Source organism: Procambarus clarkii, chromosome 46 (assembly GCF_040958095.1).
Source record: "Procambarus clarkii isolate CNS0578487 chromosome 46, FALCON_Pclarkii_2.0, whole genome shotgun sequence".
Lineage (NCBI taxonomy): Eukaryota > Metazoa > Arthropoda > Malacostraca > Decapoda > Cambaridae > Procambarus > Procambarus clarkii.
The window spans coordinates 19,540,494-19,562,052 of NC_091195.1; the positions used below are offsets into that span (position 1 = coordinate 19,540,494).

Sequence of the window (21,559 nt, forward strand, 5' to 3'; positions counted from 1 at the left end):
AGGGTTCTGACTTGGTTGCTCCCTGTTGGTTAGGTTATGGCATAGTGTAGGTCAACATTCCGCTCTGGAGCCGAGAAAAACACTTCACTTTCCTCTTGGGATCAAACTGGTACCAAAAGAAGACACTAGAGAATACTCAATCCCGCAAAGAATATGGACAGTGTCCTTATAAACTCAAAAGCCTTTCCAGGCATAACTTAGCATCAAAGAGACAGCCAAGCAGCACTCTAACAAACTACCAAGCCACTAGGTTACTGTATCTGTCTGCAACCAGGAAGCAACACAATATTACAATAACCACCCCCCTCCCTTTCCTTTCAACTACACCAAGTCACATTCCATGACAAATAGAACGAAAACGTAGGGGATGGAGGAAATACAGTATACAGATAACCAGTTTACACAGCAGCAGCAGCAGCAATACCTGGAGAGGATTCTAGATCATCGACTTGTCTGACTTTGTCCAACGGTCAGCGTAGACACGACAGTTTCAGTTCTGGCTAGATAATACTTCTCACTTCACTTTTCCCAAGTTCAAATCCACAAGGGCCGTGACGAGGATTCGAACCAGCGTCCGGGAGCATCCCAGACACTGCCTTAATCGACTGAGCTACGACAGGGTAAAAGTAGCTCAGGTAGACTGACACGTAGCTCAGTCGATTAAGGCAGTGTCTGGGATGCTCCCGGACGCAGGTTCGAATCCTCATCACGGCCCTTGTGGATTTGTTCATTTGATGCATCACGTTAGTGTGATCTCTGTGTGTGTTTCCCAAGTCCCTTACCTTGTGAGTTTTAGAGGCTTGATAAAATACATAATCAATCCTGTTGCCGCTGGGGTTATCGATCAGGGCCTTAACGTTAGTGTAACTGTTTGCTGGAGTTTCATTGCTCTCTCCATTAGAGCCCGGTACCTGGAAAATATGTCCAGAACTGTAAATATTCTTTTACAATAAAAGTATCATACAGAGGAATACAAGGTGGGGAGTGAATAGTGTAAGAGAAGAGAGGGGAAAGAAGGGAATGATAATAAATAAGATCATAATAATAAAAGAATCAGGAAAGGCCTATTGAGCCAAGTAAGCCGGCAGCTCCTATGTTTATCTAACCCATGCTACTCTTGTGCATTTCCAACTATGCTCTCCAGTCGATTTATTTCTTGGTAACTTGATGACCAGACCACACACTAGAAGGTGAAGGGACGACGAGGTTTCGGTCCGTCCTGGACCATTCTCAAGTCGATTTGATAATTCTCAATCGACTTGAGAATGGTCCAGGACGGACCGAAACGTCGTCGTCCCTTCACCTTCTAGTGTGTAGTCTGGGCAACATACTTTAGCCATGTTATTGTGACTCATCGCCTGCTTCTTGGCAACTTGTTCGGCAAAGGCCGGCTTTAAGCCAATTGCACCCACGGCTTCCAATTGAGTCTGATGAATTTGTTATGATAAAATACAGATACGAGTCAGACAATACAGTATGCTTTGTTTTTTTGTAATAAACGTCTATTTTTAGAAACCCCCCAAAAATAATTTCCAACAATCTTGTTCACTTTCATTTTTAATGTTTTTCTAAACAAAAATAATATTAATATTTTGAATAAATCTTTTCACTGACACAGACCCTGGCTGTGAACCTGCCAGTGAAAATTTTCATAGAACCTGGCTGTGAAAACGTTCCCAATTGGGTCCTGCAGCTCCTAAGGCACGCCCTGCTTGTTCTACACATCTACAAACCTACACAGATCTACATTTCCATACCATTGTTAACCCATTTCTTTTCCAAATCTAAATTTCTTCAATTTGATTCCATTGTTTTGTGTTCCAACTTGGGCTGATATTTTTTTCTATTCCTAATTTTATTTCTCGAGGATATTTTGTCTTGTCGGTACCTCCCCGAGTTTACTCTATACAGTAGAAGAGTTTGGCTCTTCCACAAAACAAATTCAAACTGGGTTGAACAGTGAAAGAAGAACGTTAGGAAAGGGAGGCCCAGAGTAAAGAATGGCAGCCAAATGCCCATGCCAAGGGACATTCAAGGGACTCGAGACAGTCGGCCGAGCCGACAGCATGCTGGACTTGTGATCCTGTGGTCCCGGGTTCGATCCCGGGACCACAGGATCGAGGACCGGGCCGCCGGGACACTAAAGCCCCGAAATCATCTCAAGATAACCTCAAGATTCACAAAGAAACAAGAGGCCAATATCACAAGAACTGTAAGAGCTCGGTAATTTGAATTCCAGTAACCTGAATCTTTGGGTACTCCGAATAAATTCAAGTTCAAGTTTTTGACAACTCAAAAAATTGAGTTACCAAAATTTTTGCTGAACAAAAAAAAAAACAAATACATCAGTGGTTTTAATTTTTTGACATTCCAGGTAAAAATTTGGCTAACTAGAATGTTAGGCTAACTGGAATGTGCGTGGACCCCATATAATTTGGATTACATTAATAAGCTTAGACCTTATCTTGAGGTTATCTTGAGATGATTTCAGGGCTTTTTAGTGTCCCCGCGGCCCGGTCCTCGACCAGGCCTCCACCCCCAGGAAGCAGCCCGTGACAGCTGACTAACACCCAGGTACCTATTTTACTGCTAGGTAACAGGGGCATAGGGTGAAAGAAACTCTGCCCAATGTTTCTCACCGGCGCCTGGGATCGAACCCAAGACCACAGGATCACAAGTCCAGCCTGCTGTCCGCTCGGCCGACCTGCCAGAATCACCGAGACCAAAGCCGAGACATGGACACAATGGCATTGAAAGCCAGTAAAACAGCAAACTGTTGTACAGTTATTGTATGTTATTACAGTGGGCATAAACTGGCTGGCTCTACCAAACCTCAATATATATAGTTAGAAGCCGATATATCTTGTCATTTCTGTGTACACAGGTGCACTGTGCTTGTCCATTTTTATCTCTACTAATCCCGCTATTTCTGTTGTATACCCGGCTTGATACCCGATGCACACACGATTTGATAATGGGCCAGCATGGACTGAAACGTCGTCGTTCCTCCATCCTTTGATGTGGGGTTTGGTCATATCTTCAGCCACGTTATTGTGACTCATCATCCGCATGTAGTACAGTATACCTTTTGGGCCTCGTGGTACAGTATACCGATGCATGTAGTATACCTTTTGGGCATCATAGTATACCGTTGCATGTAGTATACCTTTCGATTACCAGTACCCCATCTTGTTAGCTCTATCATCTTGACAGAACGTCTTCAAAATCCCTAAAGTTGTCATACATTAACCTGGTTGATACCTGGTTGATGGGGTTCTGGGAGTTGTTCTACTGCCCAAGCCCGACTCAAGGCCAGGCTCGACTTGTGAGAGTTTGGTCCACCAGGCTGTTGCTTGGAGCGGCCCGCAGGCCCACATATACCTGGTTGATGGGGTTCTGGGAGTTGTTCTACTGTCCAAGCCCGGCCCGAGGCCAGGCTTGACTTGTGAGAGTTTGGTCCACCAGGCTGTTGCTTGGAGCGGCCCGCAGGCCCACATATACCTGGTTGATGGGGTTCTGGGAGTTGTTCTACTGTCCAAGCCCGGCCCGAGGCCAGGCTTGACTTGTGAGAGTTTGGTCCACCAGGCTGTTGTTTGGAGCGGCCCACATACCCACCACAGCCTGGTTGGTCCGGCACCGGTTTTTAGAAAACATTGGCTCCAACAGTTATCCTATTTTATAGCACCCCTAGTTGGTCAACAGGTTCCCACTGTTGTGGGTTGTAAACCGGTTTCCAAATCGCACCCTGTTTCCCAAAACCCCCCTCCCCCACAACTGCTGTGGGTTGCATCTCATTCCTCTGTTCACCCTTTGATCTGGTAAATTCCTGCCCCTACATAAATGCACCTTTCCCAGGCAAGAGGTGTAGAGGAAATAGGGAAGAATAGGACAGTGGGTACATTTGTGGGGGCAAGGGAGGTAGAGGGTGGTGGTGTTTAGAGGGAAGGGTGCTCTTCACCTTATTTATTGATGAAGTGCCCTTCATCGATAAATAAGGTGAGGACATCACCTTATTTTTTGGTCGATAGAAAATATTGTGTCCTTCAATATTTTAGAACTACAGCATGTAACAGCCTAGCCTAACCTAACCTAACCTAACCTAACAACCTAACCTAACCTAACCTAACCTAACAACCTAACCTAACCTAACCTAACCTAGTATAAAGAAAAACTAAATTTCAATGCTGGTATTTAAATATAACATTTCCCAATACTGAAGGACAACATATTTTGTACAGTATTAATGCCACATTACAGTGTTTATGAATATGAACCAAAATAATACAATGAACAAATCCACAAGGGCCGGGACGAGGATTCGAACCTGCGTCCGGGAGCATCCCAGACACTGCCTTAATCGACTGAGCTACGAGGATTCACAGGTTCGAATCCTCGTCACGGCCCTTGTGGATTTGTTCATTTGATGCATCACGTTAGTGTGATCTCTGTGTGTAGTGAGTCGAAATAATACAAATTTGCCTCAACTATTTTACAATGTAGTGGGATTATAAACAAATCATTATAGCAATTTTTGATAGCCGCAAGTACTAACCATAGTGGGATTGTCAGTATAGGTGTCGTTCATGTTTTCATACAACTTGACACACACACCACTACGACAATCTCGGCAAGACTTTATGGTTACCTTGAGGTGATTTCGGGACTCAGCGACCCCGCGGCCCGGTCGTCGACCAGGCCTGGTAGACCAGGTAGCCGTAAGTATAGTACTAACCTTAGTGGGACTGTCAGTATAGGTGTCGACCAGGTTGCCATAGAACTTGACAATCCTGTAGGCAAAATCTGTGGGTGTGCAGTTGAAGTCGCCAGCAAATATGAGAACCGCCTTGGCTTTTTGGAACAAGCGGATCAGCTGGGAAGTCTCGAAGGCTTGGACAGCACGATGGTGAACGTATTCATCATTCTTTCTGTTGTACTCTGCGTGAAGCTGTTAATTCCAAAGAAATAAAATCAATGTACTATCAATTATACAACAAAATCAAAGTGTTTTCTTCATTTCTTTATGACCCACTTTTTTTTGGTTATTGATTTGTCTATGATCCGCCTGTTTTATCTTAGGAATTGAAATCGTACTTCTACAGAGGGTATATGTGAGAAATCCTTTCCCGGACATACAGATAATCAGTCATATAGATGTTTTTTTGTTTTAATGATAAATCATCATTTATCCCCAATGAATTATTTATGATGTGTAGCTTTCTATTTCCCTAAAGAATGGGTTGACTCTTAGAAACTCAATTGTGGGTCCTGTACCATAGATGGAGCGGCTTCGTCTTTGTGAATGGGGGGCCAAGGCCACCATTTACAAATCCCATAGAGATCATTACGAAATCAGTACTGAATATCAGGCAGAATAGCTGCAGAGTGGAGCATGCATAGCAAAAGCGGTGCAATATCTGCCATTTGTAACTATTAGTTAACAATTTGAATCGCCTACCAGACAGTTAACACAAAAAACAAGTAATCATAGCAAAAGGTGCTTCAGTGTAATTGTTCACTGAAAAATTGGACTGTTAGTGACAAAAATTTTATTTCTCAATTAATGTGCACCACAAAACACTTAAGTAATGTTAAATCAGCAATTCAAACGAAGAATGAGTTACACAACGAGTAGGCATTCCATTACAAATTACAAATGCCATTACAAATGGCATTCAAGTCTCGTCAAGGAACAGTGAGATATAAGTATTGTATACCTGCTCCAGGCTCTAGACCCCGATCTATCTTGAGGTTATCTTGAGATGATTTCGGGGCTTTTTAGTGTCCCCGCGGCCCGGTCCTCGACCAGGCCTCCGCCCCCAGGAAGCAGCCTGTGACAGCTGACTAATACCCAGGTACCTATTTTACTGCTAGGTAACATAGGCATAGGGTGAAAGAAACTCTGCCCATTGTTTCTCGCCGGCGCCCGGGATCGAACCCGGGACCACAGGATCACAAGTCCAGCATGCTGTCCGCTCGGCCGACCGGCTCCCTACACACACTAACTACTATGCTTCTCGTCATCGAAGCCAAGGTGAATACTTTCTCTACGTTGAGCGCAATTTGTTGACGGCAATTAGCACTCAAATCAGGAATAACTAACGTAAAATACAGTGTTAAAAATCACATTTTTGAAGAAATATTTTTTACTGCATCATTTGGTAGCATAGTACTTTATGGAAGCATTTTATGTTAGATGATTTTAAGCATGAATGGAAATGGCAAACGGTAGAATGTGGCAACTGTGACGCGTTCGTGGCAGCATTTCGCATGTGAAGTGAATAAAGCCTTTCTTTAATGGTTTCAAAATACAGTAGTGGATTATAAGTTATGCCTGAAATGCTTTATGTACTAGTGGCTTTATGTAATATACAATTTGTACCTACTAATAAACCACTAACATTCTAATATATAGCGTAACAAAATTATTACAGCATTATATTTTTATAAGTGTATAGCATTCATCAAATCTAAATTCCTCTTCTCTGGATTATACATACTGGATGTAGATTATGAATAGGGGGGGGGGGGATAAAAGTATATTCAAAATACACAGCCTGAGATAGTTGTTACGATACCACACTGCTACGCGGAGCAAAATGATACACGAAACCCAAAGACAACACAGCTGGCAAAACACTACCAGTTAAAAGCAAAATAACCCAGAACAAAAAAAAAAAAAAGGAAAAACAAAAACAAAAGAGAAACACAATAAAAGAAAAAATGGCCAACAAGTACAGGACGCGGTACTTGCATCAGGCGTGTGCGGCAATTATATCAAATCATCCAAAAAAAATCAAAAAAAGGATACGAGAGTATATATCCTTTCTAATACAGCTACAGGCAGATGAGATAAAGGTACTTTGTTTACTATTGGTTGCTCTTCATCATCATTCTCCTTTCCTCTTGAACAACAACATAGGTGTCCAGTGACACCTTTACTTTGGTAGACACCTAGAAGCTGTGGGAAAGAGCAACAGAAACTGTGATGCAGAACTAAAACGAACCACTTCCGCTATGTACAAAATAATGTTTCTTCCCAACCCTTTTTTTTTTTTTTTGGAACAAGATGCAGCATTACAAGAGGTGTGTGTGTGTGCACAACATAAACGGGTATGTTTCGGGTACAGTACAACCCACTGGCGATAAGAATTTCCCCAGATGTCGAGCGGGAAAACTACAGTCTACCAAGAATACGAGTCTTTGCGGTAAACAAACCCTCTACGCTATTAACAACTGCAAGTCACTTGACTGCCTATTTTGCTATCTCCCCCCCCCCCCCCCCGCCATATTTTGTGTATATCTTTTGGCGTACATCCACTCACTGTTAGCGTAACATCCACTCGCTGTTAGCGTAACATCCACTCGCTGTTAGCGTAACATCCACTCGCTGTTAGCGTAACATCCACACACTGCTAGCGTAACATCCACTCGCTGTTAGCGTAACATCCACTCGCTGTTAGCGTAACATCCACTCACTGTTAGCATAACATCCACTCACTGTTAGCATAACATCCACTCACTGTTAGCATAGGTGAACAGTAGAGATGGGAAACTAGGGACTATAATGAGACTAACTGTGGAAGGGCTTGTGTGGGACAGGAAACCATATCCATTCCAGCCTCTGTTCCCAATCACTTGGGCGTGGACGGTAGAGCAACGAGTCTCAATTCATGCAGGTCGGCGTTCAATCCCCGACCGTCCAATGGTTGGGCACTATTCCTCTCCCATTTGTCTCATCCTAAATCCTTATCGTGACCCCTTCCAAGTGCTATATAGTCACAATGGCTTGGCGCTATCCCCTGATAATTCCCTCCCTCCCTACTGTCTCTGTTTATGCCTCCATCAACAAGCGAACGCCATTTGTTTTTCTTCTTCAGATGTACCTTATCACCTTCCCAGCTACTTAATGCTAATATTATACGAGGAATGAATTCACCTTCAGCCTTTACACTGTTACAATCATCATATGCAATTATTTCCTATTTGATTTGTTAATGTTTTTTAGTTGCATTGCACTTTGCTGTAGTACCATTTAGTGGTTAATATCAAGGTCAATAAGCCCACCTATTTAATTAATACTGTGTTCAAATAATCTAATATCGAAGACCTGGTGGACGAGTAATCAGGCCAAGATCCCTTGTATGGTGAAACATCGTCAGGGAATATCCTAAAATGGGTTGTACTGTAAATTTAAATAACAGAAATTTGACATAAAATGCATTTAAAAAAATTCAGTGGAGGATAAGGTTAATAAAGTCAACAAATATCATAGAAAAAAGGGCTTTGCTACTCAAACATTCATGGTGCTAGTGGGAGAGAATAAAACAGGGAAGGGGGAGCGGGGAGCGGCGTGCAGGTTCAACTTACGTGCGTGTTAGCTAGGATGAAAGGAATTCCGTAGCGCGTGCTCTTGCACAAGGCCACACCTTTGCCACCCCACCAGTCGCCATGGTTGATCTTGTGAGGGAAGCCGTTGAGGGTGAATTTGTGAAAGTAGACTTCGGTGATCGGTGAGCGGGAGAAGATGCACATTCCTGACCCGATAACGCCGCTGAAGAAGTAGTGAGCAAAAGGCAACACTTTATTTACCTGGAAAGACATCGGTAATGAATTAGTTCCGAATTAGGCTTTGTAGATTTATGGAACAAATTACCGTGTAACTTAACAGACATGCCATCGCTAGACTGTTTCAAGCATAGATTAGACATATGTGCATGCATGAATGAGATTGGGTGGTTATATGTAGGAGCCGCCTTGGCTGGCACTGTAGGTCATCAACAGTTTCCTTTATTCTTGTGTTCTTAGGAATACAAATAAATAGTTACCTCCATGCTTTATATAGCTGACGAAACTTGTCCTTACCCTGATGACTAAACCACACACCAGAAGAGGAGACGGCAACGTTTCGGTGCGTCCTGGACCGTTATTGAGTCGATTGTGATAATCAATTGTGACAACTGACTTGATAATGATCCAGAACGGACATCGTCGTCTCCTCATCTTCTGGCGTGTGGTTTGGTCATCATATCTTCAGCCACGTAATTGTGACTCATCATCTGCTTATCCTTACCCTGCTTACCAATCTCGTGAGAAAAGCACTGTAGAAAACTACTGCAGGAAGTAGAGCACTGTGATAACTTTACTAAGGTCATATTGAAATATCGTGTCTATGGTCCGCTCGGCCGACTGGCTCCCTCGCCGGTCGGCCGAGCGGACAGCACGCTGGACTTGTGATCCTGTGGTCTCGGGATCGATCCCGGGCGCCGGCGAGAAACAATGGGCAGAGTTTCTTTCACCCTATGCCCCTGTTATCTAGCAGTAAAATAGGTACCTGGGTGTTAGTCAGCTGTCACGGGCTGCTTCCTAGGGGTGGAGGCCTGGTTGAGGACCGGGCCGCGGGGACACTAAAGCCCCGAAATCATCTCAAGATAACCTCAAGATGGTGTCTTTGCTACATTTGAAGATAACTGAAATGCATTCGCCTGGTTGTGTTCGTAGTTACCATTGGTTCCAGAAGTTGCTGACCCTCTACAGCCTTGTCAGTGCACGCTTTCTGGTTAGTGGCTTGATGAGCCAAACTTCTGGTACCTGTAGCCTACAGTAGGTTTTTATTTTATTTTATTTTATTCCGAACTTTCCCTGGAATACGAACCGCCAAATCATTTAACAACCAGGTACCCATTCACTGCTGGATGAACAGAGGCATAAAGTTAAAAATTGGCACCTAGTCAATCCTCCCCAGCCAGGATACGAACCCAGGCCAAAGCGCTCGTGAAGCGCCGGGCGAGTGTGTTGTGACTGCGCCACGAGGGCTGCACCACCACGTATTGCAGGTACTTGGGAATTCAACAACACAGCCTGTTTGATTAGATATCCTCTGTAGGTGATTATCAAGTTACTTTTTAACACAATTTAGCTTCTTGAGATGTTATCTTGAGGTTATCTTGAGATGATTTCGGGGCTTTTTAGTGTCCCCGCAGCCCGGTCCTCGACCAGGCCTCCACCCCCAGGAAGCAGCCCGTGACAGCTGACTAACACCCAGGTACCTATTTTACTGCTAGGTAACAGGGGCATAGGGTGAAAGAAACTCTGCCCATTGTTTCTCGGCGGTGCCTGGGATCGAGCCCAGGACCACAGGATCACAAGTCCAGCGTGCTGTCCGCTCGGCCGACCGGCTTACCTAGCTTCACTAGGTAATTTCCTTCATATTTTCAAAGTGTGATGAAAAGTCTTGGGTTGTTGTTTACAGTTCCCATGGTGTACTTATCGCAGGCTTATCTATCAGTGGAGTTATTTTGCTCATTCTGCCATACCTCTTGTTGTATATAAGTAGTTATTACACTGAGCAAATTTGGAACCAGACCTCCTTAACATTTTCCAGATGTAGATTATGATTCTCAACTGCATTCCACAATACATTTTGAGGGATTTTAAGCATTGCCAATCATTAAATCCTGTTGTCAGAGACAGGTGGCCTGTTCTTATGCTTATCCAGGTTCCCCTAAGCTGACCTTTCCCCACCATGCAATTCTCCACAGTTTTACGGAATGAATTTCGGCAGTACACGTTCTCTGCACATTATCCAGGATAGCAAATGTGCCAGCCTTCTATGTTGCGGTTAATGTGTTGCAGAATTCCACCTAAAACAGCTATCTAGTCAATCAGTTTTCTAACAGTTATGAATTTTACTTTATTGTGCTTTCAGAGATTTATATTATGTGCAATGTTCGTACCATCAGCCAAAGTGGCTTTGCTGCCACTTTTATACAAGTCAACAATACAGTCCCATGAATACAATACAGTGTACCATGTATCTTGAGGTTATCTTTAGATGATTTCGAGGCTTTTTAGTGTCCCCGCGGCCCGGTCCTCGACCAGGCCTCCACCCCCAGGAAGCAGCCCGTGACAGCTGACTAACACCCAGGTACCTATTTTACTGCAAGGTAACAGGGGCATAGGGTGAAATGTAGAGCTAAGTCGACAAAAAATTGACTTGAGAATGGTCCAGGACGGACCAAAACGTCGTCGTTCCTTCACCTTCTAGTGTGGTCGTCTGGTCAACATACTTTAGCCACGTTATTGTGACTCATCGCCTGCACCATGTAGAGCTATTTCTGCTGGGTTTAAGTGTTGGGTATTTACCTGAATTTACCTGTGGCTTGTCAAAAGTTCCCCCACCCACCCATTATGTCTAAAGATTTTCTTCCAGGTGAATTTTAAGCTAAAGTAATGTCTGGCTATTTATGGCTTTGGTGGATAGTTGATTCCATGGGTGTTTAGCCTACATCCCCATAGTATATTTGTCAACAGTGAGATGGAGCTTTTTGTAATTCTTGACAATTATTTGATGCAAAAAGTCTTGGCCTGATGCAGCATTCACAGGTATGCTGTCACTAATTAACAAAAACTTAATAATAATAATAATAATTAATAATTCACTGTGTCGCGGAATGGGAAGACAGAGTTTATTTATATATGTTAGACTTTAGGCTTTTATCGAGGTCATCCCTAGTCGACAGGGAATGTTGGGACATCCCGGATGTTGAGACGTCCATCAGTCTCAAGAGACTGATGCATGCAATCCATCCATCTTGTCCAACCCCACATCAAACTGACTAACTCCTGGTTACCTACTTGCTGCTAGGTGAACAGCGGCATTAGGTGAAAGGAAATGTGCCCAACCATTTCTGTCCCGCTCCGGGATTCGAACCCGGAATTCTCGATTGAGCGTCGAGAATGAACCCGACTGTACTACCGGGACCCCTCCTAAGTCAGATATATTTCTGTCTTGTCTGCGAACCGATATTATGACCAAACCCCAAATCAGAAGATGGAGAAACGGAGTCGTTTGTGGTTTGTGTCATCATTAATGAATATGTTACATGAAGTTCACATAATTATCCATGAAGTTACATGAAGTTCATGTAATTGTACACGAAGTTAGGACGTTCAATCCCCCCCTCACTCTCGCGGGTAAATCCAGTTAGATGAGCACAGTTAGGCGAGTACCATACACGCAACATTTTATCCTTGCAGAGATTAGAGAACATCCTGTCTAACACCAACGTTCTATCCTAGCAGAGATTGGAGAACATCCTGTCTAGCTTAATGAGGCAGGATTTAACATACAACATTTATCTATATTACAAAGTTATCATGCCAAAAATTATATTTTTTATTATTTTTTTTTAAGAAAAACTTTTTAATCGCCAATCACAACCAAAATGAAAAGATGTCTAATGTTTATTTTTATCAATTATCTCCAGCCTCCAAAAACCTATTCCATTACTGATTTGTTTACCACTACCGACAGTGAGTAGTTTATTGTGCACCCCATACTCATCCTGCGAGTGGTAGTTTATTGTGCATCCCATACTCATCCTGTGAGTGGTAGTTTATTGTGCACCCCATACTCATCCTGTGAGCGGTAGTTTATTGTGCACCCCATACTCATCCTGTGAGCGGTAGTTTATTGTGCACCCCATACTCATCCTGTGAGCGGTAGTTTATTGTGCACCCCATACACATCCTGTGAGTGGTAGTTTATTGTGCACCCCATACTCATCCTGTGAGTGGTAGTTTATTGTGCACCCCATACTCATCCTGTGAGTGGTAGTGTATTGTGCACCCCATACTCATCCTGTGAGTGGTAGTTTATTGTGCTCCCCATACTCATCCTGTGAGCGGTAGTTTATTGTGCACCCCATACTCATCCTGTGAGCGGTAGTTTATTGTGCACCCCATACTCATCCTGTGAGTGGTAGTTTATTGTGCACCCCATACTCATCCTGTGAGCGGTAGTTTATTGTGCACCCCATACTCATCCTGTGAGCGGTAGTTTATTGTGCACCCCATACTCATCCTGTGAGCGGTAGTTTATTGTGCACCCCATACTCATCCTGTGAGTGGTAGTTTATTGTGCACCCCATACTCATCCTGTGAGTGGTAGTTTATTGTGCACCCCATACTCATCCTGTGAGTGGTAGTGTATTGTGCACCCCATACTCATCCTGTGAGTGGTAGTTTATTGTGCACCCCATACTCATCCTATCAGTGGTAGTTTATTGTGCACCCCATACTCATCCTGTGAGCGGTAGTTTATTGTGCACCCCATACTCATCCTGTGAGTGGTAGTTTATTGTGCACCCCATACTCATCCTGTGAGTGGTAGTTTATTGTGCACCCCATACTCATCCTGTGAGCGGTAGTTTATTGTGCACCCCATACTCATCCTGTGAGTGGTAGTTTATTGTGCACCCCATACTCATCCTGTGAGTGGTAGTTTATTGTGCACCCCATACTCATCCTGTGAGCGGTAGTTTATTGTGCACCCCATACTCATCCTGTGAGTGGTAGTTTATTGTGCACCCCATACTCATCCTGTGAGTGGTAGTTTATTGTGCACCCCATACTCATCCTGTGAGCGGTAGTTTATTGTGCACCCCATACTCATCCTGTGAGTGGTAGTTTATTGTGCACCCCATACTCATCCTGTGAGTGGTAGTGTATTGTGCACCCCATACTCATCCTGTGAGTGGTAGTGTATTGTGCTCCCCATACTCATCCTGTGAGCGGTAGTTTATTGTGCACCCCATACTCATCCTGTGAGTGGTAGTTTATTGTGCACCCCATACTCATCCTATCAGTGGTAGTTTATTGTGCACCCCATACTCATCCTGTGAGTGGTAGTTTATTGTGCACCCCATACTCATCCTGTGAGTGGTAGTTTATTGTGCACCCCATACTCATCCTGTGAGTATAGTTTATTGTGCACCCCATACTCATCCTGTGAGGGGTAGTTTATTGTGCACCCCATACTCATCCTGTGAGTGGTAGTGTATTGTGCACCCCATACTCATCCTGTGAGCGGTAGTTTATTGTGCACCCCATACTCATCCTGTGAGCGGTAGTTTATTGTGCACCCCATACTCATCCTGTGAGCGGTAGTTTATTGTGCACCCCATACGCATCCTGTGAGCGGTAGTTTATTGTGCACCCCATACTCATCCTGTGAGCGGTAGTTTATTGTGCACCCCATACTCATCCTGTGAGTGGTAGTTTATTGTGCACCCCATACTCATCCTGTGAGTGGTAGTTTATTGTGCACCCCATACTCATCCTATGAGTGGTAGTTTATTGTGCTCCCCATACTCATCCTGTGAGCGGTAGTTTATTGTGCACCCCATACTCATCCTGTGAGTGGTAGTTTATTGTGCACCCCATACTCATCCTGTGAGTGGTAGTGTATTGTGCACCCCATACTCATCCTGTGAGTGGTAGTTTATTGTGCACCCCATACTCATCCTGTGAGTGGTAGTTTATTGTGCACCCCATACTCATCCTGTGAGTGGTAGTTTATTGTGCTCCCCATACTCATCCTGTGAGCGGTAGTTAATTGTGCACCCCATACTCATCCTGTGAGTGGTAGTGTATTGTGCACCCCATACTCATCCTATGAGTGGTAGTTTATTGTGCACCCCATACTCATCCTGTGAGTGGTAGTTTATTGTGCACCCCATACTCATCCTGTGAGTGGTAGTTTATTGTGCACCCCATACTCATCCTGTGAGTGGTAGTGTATTGTGCACCCCATACTCATCCTGTGAGTGGTAGTTTATTGTGCACCCCATACTCATCCTGTGAGTGGTAGTTTATTGTGCACCCCATACTCATCCTGTGAGTGGTAGTTTATTGTGCACCCCATACTCATCCTGTGAGTGGTAGTGTATTGTGCACCCCATACTCATCCTGTGAGTGGTAGTTTATTGTGCTCCCCATACTCATCCTGTGAGTGGTGATTTATTGTGCACACCATACTCATCCTGTGAGTGGTAGTTTATTGTGCACCCCATACTCATCCTGTGAGTGGTAGTTTATTGTGCACCCCATACTCATCCTGTGAGCGGTAGTTTATTGTGCACCCCATACTCATCCTGTGAGTGGTGGTTTATTGTGCACCCCATACTCATCCTGTGAGTGGTAGTTTATTGTGCTCCCCATACTCATCCTGTGAGTGGTAGTGTATTGTGCACCCCATACTCATCCTGTGAGCGGTAGTTTATTGTGTACCCCATACTCATCCTGTGAGTGGTGGTTTATTGTGCACCCCATACTCATCCTGTGAGTGGTAGTTTATTGTGCACCCCATACTCATCCTGTGAGTGGTAGTTTATTGTGCACCCCATACTCATCCTGTGAGCGGTAGTTTATTGTGCACCCCATACTCATCCTGTGAGTGGTAGTTTATTGTGCACCCCATACTCATCCTGTGAGCGGTAGTTTATTGTGCACCCCATACTCATCCTGTGAGTGGTAGTTTATTGTGCACCCCATACTCATCCTGTGAGTGGTAGTTTATTGTGCACCCCATACTCATCCTGTGAGTGGGAGTTTATTGTGCACCCCATACTCATCCTGTGAGTGGTAGTTTATTGTGCACCCCATACTCATCCTATGAGTGGTAGTTTATTGTGCACCCCATACTCATCCTGTGAGCGGTAGTTTATTGTGCACCCCATACTCATCCTGTGAGCGGAAGTTATTGTGCACCCCATACTCATCCTGTGAGCGGTAGTTTATTGTGCACCCCATACTCATCCTGTGAGCGGTAGTTTATTGTGCACCCCATACTCATCCTGTGAGTTTTAGTGTATTGTGCACCCCATACTCATCCTGTGAGCGGTAGTGTATTGTGCACCCCATACTCATCCTGTGAGCGGAAGTTATTGTGCACCCCATACTCATCCTGTGAGCGGTAGTTTATTGTGCACCCCATACTCATCCTGTGAGCGGTAGTTTATTGTGCACCCCATACTCATCCTGTGAGTTTTAGTGTATTGTGCACCCCATAATCCTAAGCTAATTTCTGTTCATTTTTCTAATGTTGACATGATGTAAAATATCTCGTCTTTGATAGAAAATGTGTAAGATTCCGAACTACAATCAATGATCTATTATCTGGTCTGACGAATCAAAGTTAACTTGTTCCGTCTACCGCTCTGTTTGCACAAGAGAATTTTCCAATATATTTTTGGCACCTTTGTTTTCTTAGCGTGAATCTGTGTCTTCTTTTTAGTGAAACTGCTGGTTTCAGGAATTCCTCTTTGTCAATTCAGACTATTAGTATTTCCTGTTAGTATTTTGTAATCGGTGATCATATCACCTCTCTTCTATCTTCGAGTTTTGGCATGTTTAACGCCTCTAGTCTCTCCTCGTAATTCCTGTTTTTCAGTTCTTAAAGCATGTTGTTGCATCTTTTCTAGTTTATTTATGAGCTTCTTGAGAATTGGACACCATACAACTGCTGCATATTTCAATTTCGGTCTCACAAAAATCATGAACAATTTCTTTAGTGTTTCACCATCCATAATTAAAAGCAAGTCTGAAGTTGGAAAGCGACACACAATATTCAACCACAATATTCTGTGTGTGTTCCTCTGGCAACCACATCTCTATGCCTATATCTCTAAGTTTGTTCAGCCCTTGTGCAACCTATGCAGGAATTTGTGATTTGTTTATTCACCGAGACCTCACCTGAAAAATGTTACGTGACAGAATTCACAACAAAATCATAATGGTTTTATTACAGTACTGTACTTACCTTAGAAGCTAAAAAGCAATAGTCAGCCTTCGACCAAATCTCTTGGAGAAATACAAAATCAAATTCATCCGGTCCAGTTACGAGTTGGTTAGCAATTGCTTCCATGCGAGCTTCCCTGTTCTTGGAAATGCCAGGTATGCCCCTAAAAAAATTAAACTTTGCATAAAAATTATTGGAATGGACAAATCAAATAAAAAATATATGCCAAGAACTGAGTACTGTATTAGTGTATTGTATATGCAGTTTGGCAATCAATGACAGTGAGGGTTACCTTGCGATGATTTCGGGGCTTAGCGTCACCGCAGCCCGGTCCCCGACCAGGCCTCCGCACCTATTGTCCAGGATGTGGACACGTACACAATATGCACATACTGGTGTGTTTATATCCCTTGTCTTCTAAATCATAACATTGCTATACTATGCATAAACAAGACAAAAGCACTTCTCTATTGCTCAGTCAATGACTAAATAATTTAAGTAACATTATTATTTCATATTGTCCTTTCTTTCAATAATGTGTATGTACTGTATATATGAATGTATATATACATATATACACACACACACCAGATACTGAATATATATAAAGATGACTAAATAAGGGAATTGTCAGGGGGAAAGCGCCAAGCCATTACGACTTATAGCACTTAGAAGGGGGAGGGGGGGGTCAGGATAAGGAAGAGGGATGGGACGGGGGAAAGGAATGGTGCCCAACCAGTTGGACGGTCGGGGGATTGAACACCGACCTGCATGACGCGAGACCATCTTTCTACCGTCCGCCCCAAGTGGTTGGGAATGACTAAATAAACACACAAGAACTCTAAAAACCCGATACACTCTAATCACTCACAAAGGATAGTCATCCATACCACCTCTTTAACAAGCCAAGTATAATGCATAAAAGGCAACAGTTTCAAGCTTAACAAACCACAATGTAAGACAGAAAACAGAAGCTTTTCACCCCCACATGGTTTATTTCACTGCTATAGGTGGACATGCCCAACCACTTCTGTCCCTCGACTGCGAGCTCAGAACGTAGAACGCTGTACAACAAAAGGGGGAGAACATAAGACAATAGTTCATCACAAACTTAAGATTAGTAACAGACAATATCTGTATCTTGTATTTGGGATCAAAACACAGGGTGTAGGATAGTTATGTAACGCCAAATGCTTTGCATTTTGGGTAACAGCTATGTACCATTTTCTGTTAGGTTCCTGCTGCTCTGTGATCAGCAAAGTCAGCCCACAACCGGAAGGTCCTGAGCTTGATACCCACGGCAGGACACACACATTTAGGTACAGTTCCTCCTTCCTCAGGAGGGAGGAACCGTACCCCCCCTCTGTTCACCTAATAGTAAATAGTATTGCCTAACTTCCTCCCTAACTGGAAGTCAGGAAACTGTTGTGGGTTGCGTGAAGGGGAAGGTCAGTAGTTGGCCTAGGGGGAGACCTTACACCCAATACCTGAGTTCATCTTGCGGTAAATGGGTACCCGGGAGTTAGGCAACTGTTGTGACTTGCATGCTGGGGAAGTTTGAATCCTTGAGCTAGGTGCATCTTACACCTGATGCCTTTATTCACATAACACTAAATAGGTGTAGCCTAAATAGGTTGTAGCCTGGGAACATTTGAGTCAATGGCCCTAGTGGGATCTCGGTAAACCTAACAGGCTTCCCATCTCCGACACCGAGACACCACATGCATTGCAACATTCACTATCCCTGCAGCATGTAACCATGGTAACCCCTCTTGCAAGGCTCAATCATCTTATATGCTGACACATCTCTTCTTGAGGTTATCTTGAAATGATTTCGGGGCTTTAGTGTCCCCGCGGCCCGGTCCTCGACCAGGCCTACACCCCCAGGAAGCAGCCCGTGACAGTTGACTAACACCCAGGTACCTATTTTACTGCTAGGTAACAGGGGCATAGGGTGAAAGAAACTCTGCCCATTGTTTCCCGCCGGCGCCCGGGATCGAACCCAGGACCACAAGTCCAGTGTGCTGTCCGCTCAACCGATCGGCTCTTCTACAGTGCTGGCCAACTTTGACCAATTGTCTCCTAGTAATTCTTCCCCTAGGTGTGGCCTTAACATTAGTGACTTGCTTAACTTCTGAAATTGAGAGGATGTAGTTGTTGAGTTGGGTGGATGTGGCTGCACTGGTGTAGTGTTGGGGAGGGGGGGGGGGGGGGGAGGTTGAGACTGTACAGTAGGGTGATCGTAGCTGTAGAATTGGGGGGGGGGGAGGGATGATGTAGTGATGTATAGTTGCGGTGTATTAGTGGTGGTTGTTGTAATGCTACAGAACTTCGATATGGTAATAGGAAGAGAGAACGGGTGGCGTGACGAGACAAAACTTAAGTGTATATATTACTGGGGATGAAATGTATACAAATAAACTCATTCACCAATAAAATATAAATGGTCTTTTAGTATGGTACTTTTAAGCTGTTGTTAAAAGATTCGCTACATGGAACAAAAAGTTCCAAGTAACACGGGCTATGGTGAGCCCGTAGATAGTTATGTACGTTTAAGCATATGTGATACATATATAGTACTTTAAGCATAGTTTAAGAGAAGAGAACCTGCCCGAAACGCTTTGCGTAATAGTGGCTTTAGGCATTGTATGTACTAGCTCTATCTATAAAGCCAACAAACTTTGTAAAATCTCTTTATGTATGTATGTACATTACCTAAATAAAAATTATTATTATTATTATTAATTAAAATTCCCTTTAGCATGATTTCTCACACACCGATTCAGCGACATAAAAGTTAGAAAATTCGGCTTACCACACATTTATGGTCAAAACCTTGATTTCCACAGCCATCGTGTTATCCTTTTGAGCATGTTCTGGCACAGTCATCTGCTCCTCTCACTCTGGAAATAAACACACATTCACTAATGAATTCCACTCGTTAGATTAGCAAAAATTTAACTTCCAGTAAAGTCATTATTCCACTCGTTAGATTAGCAAAAATTTAACTTCCAGTAAAGTCATTATTCCACTCGTTAGATTAGCAAAAATTTAACTTCCAGTAAAGTCATTATTCCACTCGTTAGATTAGCAAAAATTTAACTTCCAGTAAAGTCATTATTCCACTCGTTAGATTAGCAAAAATTTAACTTCCAGTAAAGTCATTACAAAGATAAGGGTTCTGTGGTACAGTAGTCTTCGTCCTCGACGCGTCATCGGGGATCCAAGGTTCGACCCCCGGATGGGACAGGGCACGTTTTCTTTCACCTGATGCCTCTCTTCACAGCAGTAAGTACCTGGGATTGTTGACCAGACCACACACTAGAAGGTGAAGGGACGACGACGTTTCGGTCGGTCCTGGACGATCGACTTGAGAATGGTCCAGGACGGACCGGAACGTCGTCGTCCCTTCACCTTCTAGTGTGTGGTCTGGTCAACATACTTTAGCCCCGTTATTGTGACTCATTGCCTGCAAGTGACATTGACTACACATAAGGGGCATAACTGGCCGACCCCTCACAGTGTTCAAGAGAGAACTGGATAAGCACCTCCAAAGGATACCTGATCAACCAGGCTGTGACTCGTACGTCAGGCTGCAAGCAGCCGCGTCCAACAGCCTGGTTGATCAGTCCAGCAACCAGGAGGCCTGGTCGACGACCGGGCCGCGGGGACGCTAAGCCCCGGAAGCACCTCAAGGTAACCTCAAGGTAAGTACCTGCGAGTTAGGCAACTGTTGTGGGGGGTTGCACGCTGGGGAAAGTGTGTACAGTAGTGTGACATTACAGGGGGAGGAAGGGGGGGGGATCTTCTTGAGGTTATCTTGAGATGATTTCGGGGCTTTAGTGTCCCCGCGGCCCGGTCCTCGACCAGGCCTCCACCCCCAGGAAGCAGCCCGTGACAGCTGACTAACACCCAGGTACCTATTTACTGCTAGGTAACAGGGGGGCATAGGATGAAAGAAACTCTGCCCATTGTTTCTCGCCGGCGCCTGGGATCGATCCCAGGACCACAGGATCATATTAAATGCCTGTAGACGAAATAACTTGATTTATATATAGTGATCGCCAAACTAAGCAGTAATATACAAAAATCGCTGGGAATACAGCCTGATCTACCTCACCGATGTCACACATGTCGCAGAGCGCACGCACAAACGACTATTTTTTATTTCTTGTTAGGTTACGACAGGATACAACAGATTAGCTTACGCTAAGCTATGCTAGCTTAGGTTTGATTAGAGATCAGCAATGACCTATCACGACTACTCCTTTTGGCCCCTGAATAAAACCCAAATACAAAACAGGACTCAAACACTCGTATTTCCAATAAACTACCCATAAAACACACATTTTAGAAGGTATAAACCAATAAAAACATATGTAAAACCCCCACACAATCGCTCCACTACGCAATCGTCCCATAAGGAAGACCTTATAGGTCTTCATAAGGTCCTCCTTATGAGACGTCCCATAAGATCCTCCTTAAGGTCCTCCTTGAAGGTCGAAGTGAGCAACCGATCCATCAGGAGTCTAAGATCACACTCGATCCATCAGAAGTCTAAGATCACACTCGAAATCCAAGTCTGAAACCACACACACACACTCGAGCCTCAGCTCCCGGGCCACACACAGAGGCGAGCGTATAGAGAGGATAGGTGCGTAATTACGGGATAGAAGTGGAGAGTGGAGGGAGGGAGGCCGAGCGGTCCACCTCCCAGGCCAGTTTGACAACACCTGCTCGCTCTCACGCCGCTACGGCGCCACCTCCGCCTCCCGCACCACAGAGCACGGCGCCCGCCGCTCTCGCCCAGGGGGGACTATGGTAGATGGGAGGACCAGTGTGTTAGGGGGGACTATAGTAGATGGGAGTCCCAGTGTGTTAGGGGGGACTCTCGTACATGGGAGTCCCAGTGTGTTAGGGGGGACTATAGTAGATGGGAGTCCCAGTGTGTTAGGGGGACCTCTGGTAGATAGGAGTCCC

The 21,559-nt window shown here is 44.3% G+C and overlaps 1 protein-coding gene across 4 annotated transcripts in view; it reads right to left on the reverse strand.

Annotated features, from left to right (window-relative positions):
• Positions 1 to 21,347, reverse strand: part of nSMase (neutral sphingomyelinase) — a 39,886-nt gene extending 18,539 nt beyond the window's left edge. For 2 of the 4 annotated variants that reach the window (XR_011222179.1, XM_069301772.1), the window contains exons 1-7: positions 21,246 to 21,347; positions 19,395 to 19,482; positions 16,601 to 16,742; positions 8,368 to 8,589; positions 6,860 to 6,958; positions 4,733 to 4,945; positions 783 to 911 (exon numbers count right to left, since the gene is read on the reverse strand). Coding sequence is in view for 3 of the 4 variants with exons in the window: in XM_069301772.1 (XP_069157873.1) it covers positions 783 to 911; positions 4,733 to 4,945; positions 6,860 to 6,958; positions 8,368 to 8,589; positions 16,601 to 16,742; positions 19,395 to 19,468 (879 nt within the window). In the remaining variant the exon portion in view is untranslated. Of the gene's footprint in view, positions 1 to 782; positions 912 to 4,732; positions 4,946 to 6,859; positions 6,959 to 8,367; positions 8,590 to 16,600; positions 16,743 to 19,394; positions 19,483 to 21,177 lie in introns of all 4 variants that reach the window. The other 2 variants (XM_045762375.2, XM_045762376.2) reach the window with 2 other exon arrangements.
• Between the last annotated feature and the right edge of the window lie 212 nt (positions 21,348 to 21,559).